The sequence below is a fragment of the Poeciliopsis prolifica genome, unplaced genomic scaffold, assembly GCF_027474105.1.
Source record: "Poeciliopsis prolifica strain line A6 unplaced genomic scaffold, Auburn_PproV2 SCAFFOLD004, whole genome shotgun sequence".
Lineage (NCBI taxonomy): Eukaryota > Metazoa > Chordata > Actinopteri > Cyprinodontiformes > Poeciliidae > Poeciliopsis > Poeciliopsis prolifica.
Genome location: NW_026562379.1, coordinates 1502913 through 1516086, shown reverse-complemented (window position 1 = coordinate 1516086; position 13174 = coordinate 1502913). Strand labels below are relative to the sequence as shown.

Genomic DNA, 13174 nt, shown 5'->3' with positions numbered 1-13174 from the left:
CTGGTTTTAGCAGCTAGAGCTCTGTAACCCTGACCTGAAGGTAAAAGTCTGAACTCTTTCTGCTCCCGGTGTGAGAGGACAACACAGACTTTAGCTGCCCCTTTCCTGACCATAGATCTGTACAAGTCCTGAGAGGAGAGAGCCACACAGTGACGGATGAGCACAGGACAGACTGACTAATGGCTGTGTAAAAGATAACCAGCTGCTCCTGTGGTAGGCTGTATTTCTTGTGTGGCCACTGTAAGTACAGTTTCTGCTGGCCCCTTTTCAGAACAATATATTTGTGAGCATCATCTCGGGTCCCGAGAACGGTTGGTTCCACGAAGTTGGGGGTGATCCACAGTGTTTTTGAAGATTGTGAGGAGTGCAAATTGTGTTCTCCAAAAGTCCACCATCATCTCCACTCTCTTGAGGGGTTTTGAGTTCCAGGGGGTTCTGACCACACCACTGGACCACCTGATCTGCCTCCTGTCAGTATGCAGACTCGTTACTCTCCTCTAATAACGTCAGAGAGCAAACTTAAGCCTGGGGGGCATCTAAAATGATGGTTCTTTTCCAGGAAAAGATGTTGCTACTGGTCAGTCCGGAAGCTGGTGATCTGCACACAAGTGGATGTCGGCACAGATGAAGTCCACAAATAGGATATATCTCTAGTAGATGGTGGTGGTGCAAGATGAAGTGCAGTCCAACGTTGACCGCATTATCTGCCAACACAGTTGCTTGGTTAGCAAATTGTGTGAAGAGTGGAAAGGAACAGAATCCGAATTGCTTAAGATTCAGCTTCCACAGCCAGTGATGATTTCGTAGGATCATTTGCTGATGATGTTCCATTGTTTGTTTTTTCTTTCCCCGTCAAGTCCAAAGTTAGATTCTAAGTGGAAATTTTGAAGGGAGCCTATCATGTTTTCTTGAACACATTAGGATAGGTCTGTGGGCCACGCAAAACTGGTCCGCATGCGTCTTTACGAACACCTCGGCGCTTTATATTGATCTCCTTCTACAATGCTGCATTGACATAGCAATTCAAAATGCAAAATGAGGCCCAAGCAGACATAAAAGCAGGACAACATTTTTCTTGTTTTAAAATGCATTATTCTATGTAAAACATCATTTGGATTATGCATTCAGTCAAAATTATAGATAAACAAATGCTTGAAACACATCTGGGTAGTAAACTCTATATTTCAGTTTCTGAATGCAATTAAAATTTATTTTGGATTATATCAAGGTAAGCTCTCACACCGAACCATTAATTGCAATCTACAAAAAAAAGATTGCAACTATTCTGTTCAAATTATGTGGCATAGCAACTTCAATTATACAATATGCGTCTGCAGAGCCAAAGTCAAGTCTACACTGAATAAAAAATGCATACCGTCTTCTGTTTGCCTTAGAATGAAATGTAATAACTGTAAAATTCAATCTGAAGAAAGATAATCTGACACCTCAGATGGGATTGTAGAAACATCTGAAGTCTGATATGTCAGCTTTGGAGTATGAAGTCCAATATGTACCCAGGAAATTTCAAAAAGATTTGATTTTCTATCAGAAAATTATTCATTTGACAATGCAATAAACATAGATTCTCACCTCTACGAAGATGGTGGTGACTGGTATGTACAAAGTACATATCAGTATTAAATACCTACCTAAGACAAATGTTCTTAGCATTAACACCAGAGGAGTCATGCATCCTCTTGTAACTTTTGGCTGTTTCCTCACTTCACTACAACTGAATTAAGTGGTTTAATTCCTTCAGTATGTCAGTCAAAGTACTACACAGTACATGCAAAAACAGAAGGAATACTCAGCACTGCACAAAAAACATTAAAAATAAAAACCCTCCAGAAAACTAGTATTGAAAGGAGTCGTACTTTGAAACTGAACCCGTTTTTCACCCACACTTTAGAATAACTTAATTCCCACAAACACTGGGTTTTAGATTTACACAAGAGGTAGAGCAGGGGAGAGCAATCCTGGTTCTTGAAGGGACGGTGCCCTGCACGTTTTACATAAGCTCCTGCTCCGATACGTCTCTAATAGCTGACTCCTGAGCCTGTCACCAATCCTGCAGGAGCTTGCTGATGACCAGCTCAAGGAACTCAGGCGCCTTCAAGCAGAGACGTGGGCAAATGTTGAGCGATATGCTGCATTGCAGTTGTATTCGGAACTGGGGAAAGTCCGACTTGTCAGTCGGAAAAAGTGCATCTAAAATTAGTGTTAACATGTAGCAATCCTCACCACCAAACAAACACAACTAAACAAATGAGTTGCTTCCTATCCACTAAGTGAAAAACTAGCTCAATTTTCCCATCTGGGTTTTACGACTTGGAACAGTAACTTGGAGGTGAAAACAAACTTGTTAATTTTCACCACATTTTAGATTAAATTCCATCTTTCCAGCTAGGATTTGTGCTGGGTTTTTTTTATGTAAATGAAAAAGCAAAAAAAAAAAAAAAAAAAAAATAGATAAATAAATAAATAAGAGGAAGAATTCTGTTAAATAGAAACAAAAATAAATAAATAAAAGCTCTTTGATATGTCACAAGAAAATGTCGGGAGCTGAAATTTTGAATCAAGAGAACCAATACAGATTTATACAAGGCCGAGGAAAACCATGTTGCTGCCTCATTAGTGGACATAAACTATGATACTGTAAAACATAGTGGAGGCAGATCATCCTGAAAAGATGCTTTTTTTTTTTTTACAGCAGGTATATTGTTGATTGGCCTGTGTCTCTCTGTCATTCCGAGATGGATTGGCAACCTGTCCCAGGTGTACCTGTCCTGTCACTTAATGACTGCTGGAGACAGACACCAGCCCCGATGAGACACCACAAGGACAAACACAGACAATGGATCATTGAAATGGTGTCGAAGGCTATTGTATGAAGACGTCTGGACATGGAGTATATACATACACAATATACATAAGGATAGCAGATAAAACATGTAGCCTATTGATACATGATAACTTGTAGACATGTCTTTTACAATGGTGATAAATCCCACTGTGAGCTAAGGAAACTATATTATCAATCTGATCAATTAAATAGGCTTAGCAATGTCTGTTAATTTAATAGTCTCTGTAATTAATACTTGACGACCAATAGATGAGAAACCTATCTGAATAGTTCTCTGATTTAGATTAAAATCAGTAATTTTACCAACAACAAGACATTCTTCAGCAGAGCAGTATTTTTCTAAGAGTTAGGACAGCCCATCATATTTTATTTTCCTGTCACTGAAGATGTTATGCAAAAAATAATTCTATAAATAAAATAGGTCAGTAACAATGAGCATGACCTCACACTCCTCGAACCTTTCCACACGTTGTCATTTTATGCCACTGATTTCTTAAATTAAGATTTCCTGTCTATACTTTTCTCCCGGTATAATTGGCTCTTGTGTGAAGATGTTTGTCAGGGAACGTTAAGAAAAACTGTATCGTAAGCTCATAGGACACATGATATGATAAGACAGAGCAAACATGTAGAAGAAAGAGTTCTGGTAAGATGAGTCTAAAATGAACTTAATTCATACAAAATCCTCAATCTTATCAGCAGAGGAAAGCAAGTACTGCACATCAAAAATAGTGGTGGCAGCATTATGATGTGGTTTCATGTTTCTTTAGCAGCAATAGGTCAGATATTATGGAAGTATGGAGATTTATAGGAGAAGGTTTGTAATTAGCAATAAAAAAAAGACTTGATACCAGGGCAAAGGCTCATCCTTCAAAACAATCCATCAATCCATTTAGTGCATAACAGTAGCCTAGTCAAAGTCTAAACACATGCATGGAATTGAGAATCTGCAGGAAGATCTCAAAACTGGTATTCCCAAATCCTACTTCTAGATAGGCAAAGCTGATAGATGTACCCCAAAAGCATTGCGCCTATAATTAGAGAAATGTTGTTTTGCAAAGTTGTTTCAGATAGATTTGATTTTATCTACGTAAAATCAAATACCTATTCTTCCACTTGACAATTATCCCCAATGTTATTCCAGAAAATCTGACTAAATTACATTGAGATTTGCTGTTGTAACCGAGGCAAAATGCAAAACTGTTCAAATATTATTACCGGATGCTCGATCACTCCAATATAAGAACCAGCTAGAAAACAAGGAAGAAAATATTTTTGACTTCTTTTTCAATGTGTCACGGCACCTTTTATTTCGTAACGTTATGAATAACCTTCCAACTTGATCATTGTACACTATATGATGAACTTCATGACATTATTAGAAAATGTGGGCAGTCAGATCAGTATCACCAACAGTAGCAGAAGGAAGCAGCATTTCTGTCAGAAGCTGATACAGAGAGAGCATGACCGCTCCTTGTAGGAGAGGGTACCAGAGCAAGATAACCAGAGGCACAACAGGAAGCATGACATATAGAGTGTGGGAAGGGATAAATAAGCATGAGCGCCACTCGGCTGCTTGAAAGAGGAAAGAGATGACACCCAAAAACGTTCACGGGGGGGTAGAGGGGGAGTCACGCACACAAAAGGAGAAAAGACTAAGAGGGGAAAGAAAGGAATCAGCACAGAAATGCAACAGGACCAGATCAGAGCCTAGAAACTCTTCATTCTAGTTAACACCAGACTTAGAATTTGTGTTAAATTCCACACTTTAACAATGTTCAGGAGTTTTAATACACTGGATTTATCCATCACTAGTGCAACTCTGGCCTTTATCAGTCAGGATATATGCACTACAAATAGGGTCTACGTCACTGCCAACCGTGTGACCCGACCAGGATAAGCAGCTAAAAAGGTAACGCCATGGCCAAAAGCATGCAAACAATTTGGGAAACACTTAAAAAAAAAAATAAAATAAAATAAAAAAGAAAGAAAATAAATACATCTTGGGAATAAAAAAAATCTTAATACATTATCTTAAAATTTTCCTTTTCTTGTTTGTGTTTCATATATATATATTCTAAACACACATCTTTGTACATTTTGGTATAAGTTCTCTCTCTTGCAGGGAGTTTAGAGGGAAAAAATTTGGTGTTCAATGGTAGAGAGGGGTTGAGGTTTTCGGGGGGCAATCCCACTTCCCTGTTCGCCTTGTGCTGAGAAGGGATGGCATGGCACCACACCAATGAATTCTCCCTTCAAAACCTTTTGCTTCACGCTTAAGTCTGTTATTCCCTGCGGAGGCTGTGGGTGAAGGACAAAAAAAAAGAAGAGCTCAGCAGTCAAAGGACAAGCTTATACGACGTCCAGAAAGTCCGGGACTCGAGAAGAAAGAACAGACGGCGAGTCGGTACTTCTTCCATGGTACCAAAGTCAAAAGCCGCGGCGTTGACATCCACACTATCTTTTATCTGAGTAAAAACAACATTGAATGGAAAATTAGAAAAGGGGCAAACAGAAATGGTTCAAAGTGAAAGATTTACGCTTAAAAGTGGATACCTTTGTTTCCATCTGTGTCTGTGGATGACCTGTCCATCCTTTGGCGTATTAGATTATTGTACTTGGTCTCAACTTCCTATAAAATGGGAAGAAAAGGTGTGGCTATGTCAAACTATGTTTGTCTATGACCTACTATTAGACAAGGTTCAAGGCTCCTACACATTTTTCAGGTCGATATTTTGAGACACTCAAATTTACAGGTATCAGGCTATTTCCGAGCAAACAAACAGGATGGAGCAATTGGATGGAAGAACAGCTAGATGATAGACTGGTAAATAATGAAGTTAGTTGTTAGGAAGATTGATGGATGAATAGAAGGCGAGATGGATGGAAGAATACATCATCTATTTGTTGTTATTTTAATAGAACACTGCATTGTTATCTAATTCAGATGGAGAGTACAGTCTGGAAACACAAACTTTCTCCATACTGAAACAGTCCTGGATAACACTTTTTTCAAACGTTCTAAATCTGTGTGCGAACCCAGGATTAAATGAAGCAATGAGGAGCTGGAAATGCAGAACGACGAGTAATCTTGAGTACCTTTAAATAGCCGAGGCTGGTCTGAAGATGTCTAAGGTGAGACAACACCTGTCTGCTGAAAGTGGAGAGGCTGCCGAACTGTGACGTTGAAGAAAATCTCAAATTGATGCCGGAGTCGGCCACACAGCCTTGTGAGGTCCTCAGCTGTTTCCCTTGGGTTGATGCCAGGATGTCGTCGTCTGTGCTGCTCTCCTCTTGTCCTCCGTAACTCTCCAGGACTAAACATCCTGCAGGCAGAATCAAAATGATCTACTGTGGAGAATTTCCCAACACGTTTTTTATTTTTTATTTTTTTAACAATCTTCTTCTTCCTTGTGCATACCATAGTCTTCAGGAGAATCAAAGAATCCAGTGTCCCCTGAACCCAGGTCCTGAGTCAGGTCCTCTGCCTTGGAGCTGCTCTTCTCGGAGCCGTTGTGAACCATCACCTTTGCGCGGTTGTCTGTCGGCGTCCGCAAAGAGGTGGTTCTTAGGAGACGGACTCCCGTGGAACGTTTGGTTTGTTGTGCTGCCTCCTGGGACATCAGCTGGTTCACCAGGACTTGCTTTAATGCGGCCACTGAAGAAACCAACAAGTAGTAATGACTGGTTTTGTAATTTAAGAGCTCAGCAAGTTAATTTCCTTATGTATCCAGAGGACTTACATGTTTTTAGTGCTTCGTCTGCCCTTAAGGGGAACAAATCGAACGAGTCTCCTTCTCTGTCAACTTCAGATACTTCACACGAAAGCTCTGGGTCCAGAAAACCTTCCTCTTCCTCTATGTCTGCTTTCACTTCCTCAAATGGGTTACCAGCAGGTAGAGAACCTTGCAGGGTTCTTCTAGAGGCCGGGCCACTCTCTTTATCTAAAGATGAATGATTGCAGTTACATCGCTGCAGTGTGGACGGAAATGTTTTCCAAGATGGGCAGTAGAAACGAGCGGCTTCAGTTACCTGTGGACTGCGTGCTGCCAGTGGATGTGCGGTCTCGTTCTCTGCTCAGTCTGGAAACACCTGCAGTAATGATCTCCACGCCGTCTCTCTCCCCACTAAGACACCCACACAGACAGAAACTTAGCTCTGTAACAAGTCGAAACCCTGGTAGCGATCTGATGTGACTGGATTACAAAGCGAGAAGGAAGCATACTCAGTCTGAGGTAACGAGATGATGCTGTGTGGTTTGACCTTCATGGTATCGGCTCTTTGGGAGATCAGAGTCTGCCACCTTGTGTAAGGGGGAGAAAAATACTTTTCGGTAAGATAAACAATCGTGGCAAAAATGTCAAACGAATCCATCGCAAAGAAACTGGACTCACGTTTTCTGATCTGAGACTGTGGGCGCCATGAGCTCGTAGATCTGTGCGACGTTGTCAGACATGGAGAGAACGAAGAAGGACTTGTTGTCTGGCAGGAGAGAGACAACAGAGGCTTTAAAATTACATTCTTTATGTTTCTATCACAGGAGCTTAAGTGAAAATCTAGACAATAAATTGCAAAGATATTTACAACCACAGAACATAATTGTTTTTGTTGGGTGTTTTTTTTTTTTCTTCTTCAATCTCTTTAAAAACCTGCAGATGTAATTGCATCAAAAGGTGGTTCAAGCAAGTAGTGACTCAAAGGAGCTGAAATAACTACTTTGCTCACACATTTTGCTTGTCTACCACATTTAATCTCAATAAAATCTTTTAAAGTTTATCTTATAAAGTGCCAAAACGTAAAATAATCCAACAGACATAAACCATCAGATACCGATCTCTTATTATAAGGTTGAGCAGTTACACAAGTTCTAGGACTGTTCCCACAAATTTCAGTAGCAGAGAGTCCGGGGAAATTATAAACTGACCTGTAGCCACAGAGCGCACCAGAACAGTGTTGAGTTTAATGATGGGGCTGAAGGTATGTTTTGTATCTGGGGTGCCTGCCAGGATTTTGCTGTGACATTTTAGGATCAGACGCTCGTCTTGTTTCTGTAGCAGAACAAGAATGTCCTCCAGGAGGAGCGTGTACAGCTCTGAAAGGGAAAGACACAAGGCATCTATTCACTTTCAAACATACGCATTGGTGTAGTAGAGTTACACTGCGGTGGCTATGAAGAGCATGATAATATCTAAATGTATTAAAAAAAAAACAATCAGTGCAAACCAATAGTCTTGTCCTTGTTCATTTTCCATGACAGAGAGCCCTCATGAATCAGTGTCTTCTTGGTCAAATCCAGGTTCTGACAGATGGACAGCAGAAAAAATAAGTAGGTGAGCTTTAAGGTTTGTGGATCTATTACTCATATGGTTTTATCCGGTGCATGTTTCACAGTGCACATGGTGCTGGATGATAAACAAGTGCACCTTTAGCTCGAGGATCACTGGGTTGTCTGTCTGCTTTAGAGAGGAGAGGTCCAGTCTTCTCTGGTAGTCCTCTAATTTCTGTAGGAATAAACAGAAAAAAAGGATGAGTAAGTGGTTTGCTAAAGAAGACTGCTATATGGAGAACTTCCTCCAAATAAGGAATCTAAAGGAAACACATGAAGAAAATTTAACATGATAACGCATTTCAAAAACCCACCTGTTTGTCCTCAGACTCTTTTAAGGCCTGGTTGACGTGACTAAGGATTTTTCTACAGCAGTCTGCTGCCTGCTTAACTTTGTGCTTCTCCATTGGATCGTCTGAAAAATATCATGACATCAAGCAGTAAGGACTCTGGTTCCTTGGGGAGCTTAATTAATACTTCCTGTGTCCATTAACACAGAGAGTATTAATGGACACATAATTCTTAGAAAATATAATAAAGCACGGGAGGCATTATGTGCCTATAAGAGCTGGTCATATTTTATCATTAAGGCTTTCTCCTCATGTGAGACCCAAACTCTTGCTAAGAATAAAATGATGGCCCAAATAATTGGTGCCCCATTTCCGGAACTGTGAACTCACTGTGCAGGACCATTATAATGATAATCTGTCTCCTAGTCTCAGTACTTCATTAATAGTCGGTGTGTTGCAACAAAATGTCATTTATTACCACTTTACTGAAACTCAAGAGCTGGTTTTCAATATTAACCACTTTTTATACTGTATTAAAATTTTTAAATAAACATTTCCTTGTTTTTTTTATGCTGGATTTACCATTTTAGAGAATTTGATTGATTTAAATATGACGGGAGAAAAACCTGGACAATCCAAGAAAGCTGAAAGTGGGCAGAATTGGTGCAAGAAATATTTCAGGTGATCAAATTTTACATTTTAAACTCTGTTTGGTACATTTATCAAAATGAGCACTACATAACCCTGCAAATATATAGTACACCAGTGTTATCAACAGGATATCAGTTGTATTGGTGAAGAGTCATAAAACAGTAAGAACTTTAATATACAGGAGCTGACTATCATCCAAATATTAATTTCCAAACATGTTGCTCAATTTTAACCCCATTTTTGTTGCCAAAATATAAACATTTCAGTCCAATTCCTATTCGATCTCACATATAAAAGCTCCCAACAGTTTTTGGTGCCAAATGTTCATATCAGTTTCTTAATACGAACATTTCTGACTCTACTAGTGGACTAAAAGAAGAAACAGCTTTACTAGATATAGAACAGACCACAATGGACATCAATTGACAGTTTTCTAAACAATCTTCTGGTCCAAACTGGCAATTTGTGTTCTTCACTTATCATAATAATCCCAAATTAAACTAATCAAAACTATTCAAAAACATAAAATTACCGCAATTTGGTTAATTAAATATTTACCAAATCCAGTTAGAAGAGGAAAAACAGTCCATAAACCCACAGACTAGAACCTATTTAGAACATGAACAAAAAAACCTGCGTCAGCATTACTGCACCTGTGTATTTGACAATGTTGTCTAACAACAGGGGGTACTTGGTGAGCCGCTGCATCTCAACAGGAATCATGTCCTTTAGCTGTAGTCTTCGACACTGTCTGTTACTCTCTGCCTCCTAAAAAATAGATAAATAAAAGTCCTTACACAGCAAAATATATTTTGGGGAAAAAATGCCTGTACAATGTAGTGAGACGCATCACGAGTACCTGAATGAATGAGGTGAACCTCGAATCTTTCTTCTGCTTGGTCTTGATAATTTCCAGTGCAAACGGCTGGTTACTGCAAAATGTCCCCACTGCCTGCTTGATCTTCTCCACCTCGGCACCACTGAACTGCAGAGCAGAGATGAAGAGGAGCTCAGTTGGTCAGAGGCTTTTGTAACGGAAATCTTTTACATGAGCAGCTGAGTCCAAGAAAGTGGCCTGACCTACGTCCTTTGAGTACGGACAGCTTAAGTTTTAATGTGGTACTCGATCGATGCTCAGACCTCAGGGGACCGTTTGCCCTTCTTATCTCCCCACAAGGGATTCAGACGAGCCTGACAATGGATATTTGACTACCTCACATCACATATGTCAGAAAAGTCATTGAGATGTGTAGATGATAGCCAAATCCAGGCCATCTTCTGACATCATTAAAACACAATGCTGCTTTTTAATATCAAAGCATATCCAAGTGTTAGAATGGCTCAGTCAAAGTCCAGTTTCTGTGGCAAGACTTGAAACAATTGTAAACTGCAAACACAATTTTCTTTTCATTTGACAATTATGGCTTCCTTTCAAATAGTTTGACACATAAAATGCTCATAACAGACTTTGAAGGCTGTGGTGTGAAAAAAAAGGCATTATATCAAATGTGAAAATTCCCTGTTTCTGTGTGCACAGTTTGTTTCAACTTCATCATTCAAGCTGTGACTACAGTTTTAAAAAAAACGATGCCAGAAGAAACAATTTTGACTCACCCACGAGAGCAAGTCGTCCCCCCTTAGATCTATTACCAACGAATCATTTCTCTTCCGTATGGCTGCCATTTGCTCAAATATTGAAACTGAAAATCAACAAATGTATCGTTAAAATGTCTTATTATGAATTATGATTTAAAGTTACAGAGTACAAGAGTTGTTTTACTGAGTGTACCATGCAGCTGCAGGACCTCTTCCAGGTTGGTGAAGATGTTCTTGATGTCAGCCGGAGGAAGGATTGCGTCTTTGGAAAGCCGCTGGTAGAAAACGTCATCCAGAACTTTCAGCATCCCTACATGTGCACGCTCTGTATAAAACAACTCTGTGGACGACATGAGAGGAGTTCACTCAGAGCGGAAGATCATATAGTGATTACACTCTTATAGTGACGTGCAAAAAGTATTCGTATTTCTTGATCTTGTTTTCTTCATAAACTTCATTTTATTAAGATTTTATGTGATGCTCAAACACAAGGTTCATAATTGTGGAGTGGAATTACAATGATACGGGGCATTTAGTTCCTAAGGACTTCTTGGCTGCTTCTTTTATAATTCCAACCAATCAGTTTAGTTCGAGATGTGCTTACAAGTGTATGAATCTCTTTCCATTTTCAGATATTGGATTTGACATTGTTCCATTGAAAAGAAACGTTGCTTGAAAAAAAAAACATTATAAATAAGTACGAGAATTTCATTTCTATTTTGAAAGCTAAGGAGTTTTTTACTTTGTTTTGTAAATTCCAGCTGAAGACTCTACCAAATGAGTACTTCTCATAAATATGGACTTGAAGGAAGATAGGTTGCCGAATTAAAAACATAAAGCACATATTGCCTTTATATTTACACACAATACTATTTGCGTTTATAAGAGCCACAGTGGAGGTGCCAAAGAGCCCTGCTTGTTTGTGAAATCCCAGTAAAATACATTTGTGGTTGTAGTACATTAAACATAAAGAAGACTTATGGACCAATGGCTGCTGTTTGCACTCACCATTTATAACTTCTTGTCTCTTAATCTCTTGAGGCCTGAGTCCTGCAAGGACCTCTCGTCCCACCAGATGCTGCCAGTTGTGGGGATCGAGCTCAGAGTCTGTCCCCTGATCATCCTCGCTCTGGACGTCTCCAATACCCAATGCCTCAAGTCTAAGACAAGAATAAGGTCACTTTTCATTTCGCCCTTTACCTTTCAGATTAATCCCAAACACCAAAGATCTGCTGCACTCACCTTCTAACCGCCTTTGGTGTCCCGTCATGAGCTCTGAGAAAGATTTAGTTAAATTAACCAATGACAAAAAGGAAAATCATCTTCCTTCTCATTCAGAATGCGTAAAACACACCTGTCACTTTCTCTGTCATCTTCTTGTAACTTCTCCATGGGATAAAGCTCAGCTGAATCAGGGAATGCTAATCCATCCAGAGGATCAGGCTGAAGACCGTCACTCAGCCTGGAGGGGGCTGATGTTGGAGTCCCACCTGAAACTGAACCGCGTACATTAGTTTAGCTTGAAGAATTTAGTGTGCTTATTCCGTACACCGACTTAAATAACTTCATTTGTAGTCAACAAAAGGGTCACAACAGAAGGGGAGAAATTTCAACAGGATGGTTGGTAGAGGTCATCAGACTGGAGTTAAGATTTAGGGTCTGATTTTAAAAGATCCCAGATGAAAACGGTATGCATAATTAGTGGGCCCATGGAGCTGAATCTACAAAAATTGTGCATGCAGATGTTTACAGGCAGCACGGCGGTGCAGACCGTCCTATTTTAATGAGGATTTTGACTGTAATTGTGGATGGTGTCGGACGACAGAGTGGCCATAAAAGAAAGCTGAAATTAAAAACATGGAGTTGGCAGTGTACTGGTAAAATCAATGACACTACATTTCATTTAAATGAGCAACACAAAGGTACATGAGTATATTTCTGTCAAGGAGGAAAGTACGTTTTGGAACTATGTCCCTTCATAACAAGGTAATTATATTGTTAATTTATTTTCCACCGTGACAGTAGCGTGCTTCTGTGTAAGTGGTACAAAACACCAGTGAAAACGTTTTAATATCCCTCAAAATAAAGCTTCAAACAGTTTTATTCAACTGCACAACTCCACAACTCCATGTGCGTCATGGTGGTTTTCACTTTGCTTTAGCTGCATAAAGATTGTCAGGAGTCCAGCTGCATTAATCTGTCCCACGCAGACATCCTTTGCCCACACAGTTTTTGGAACATGCAATACACAAATATAATCTGCACCAGCCTTTTGCGTGAAATATTTTTTGTGGGCATCCTGACACAATGATGTTATGCTGCCATTAAGTGAGAGTTGTAATCCCGGAGCTCAAAATTGGCACGATACAGTACCATAATATTTGGAGTGACTCAACATAAACTGTAAAATGTAATAGCTGCACCAGAATCATCAGTTGAGAGTTTGCT

General features: G+C 39.7%; 1 protein-coding gene across 6 annotated transcripts in view; it reads right to left on the bottom strand.

Moving 5' to 3' along the window:
• Positions 1-4742: 4742 nt before the first annotated feature.
• arhgef12a (Rho guanine nucleotide exchange factor (GEF) 12a) overlaps positions 4743-13174 on the bottom strand; it is a 52025-nt gene continuing 43593 nt past the window's right edge. For all 6 annotated transcript variants that reach the window (XM_055028127.1, XM_055028128.1, XM_055028130.1 and 3 more), the window contains 19 exons: positions 12081-12222; positions 11969-12001; positions 11735-11886; positions 10920-11066; positions 10745-10830; positions 9990-10115; positions 9784-9898; positions 8504-8604; positions 8287-8364; positions 8087-8162; positions 7788-7955; positions 7258-7345; positions 7089-7166; positions 6896-6990; positions 6607-6807; positions 6285-6521; positions 5963-6189; positions 5420-5495; positions 4743-5331 (listed from right to left, as the gene is read on the bottom strand). In XM_055028127.1, coding sequence (XP_054884102.1) covers positions 5321-5331; positions 5420-5495; positions 5963-6189; positions 6285-6521; positions 6607-6807; positions 6896-6990; positions 7089-7166; positions 7258-7345; positions 7788-7955; positions 8087-8162; positions 8287-8364; positions 8504-8604; positions 9784-9898; positions 9990-10115; positions 10745-10830; positions 10920-11066; positions 11735-11886; positions 11969-12001; positions 12081-12222 — 2237 coding nt within the window. In that variant the 3' untranslated portion in view covers positions 4743-5320. The remainder of the gene's footprint in view (positions 5332-5419; positions 5496-5962; positions 6190-6284; positions 6522-6606; positions 6808-6895; positions 6991-7088; positions 7167-7257; positions 7346-7787; positions 7956-8086; positions 8163-8286; positions 8365-8503; positions 8605-9783; positions 9899-9989; positions 10116-10744; positions 10831-10919; positions 11067-11734; positions 11887-11968; positions 12002-12080; positions 12223-13174) is intronic.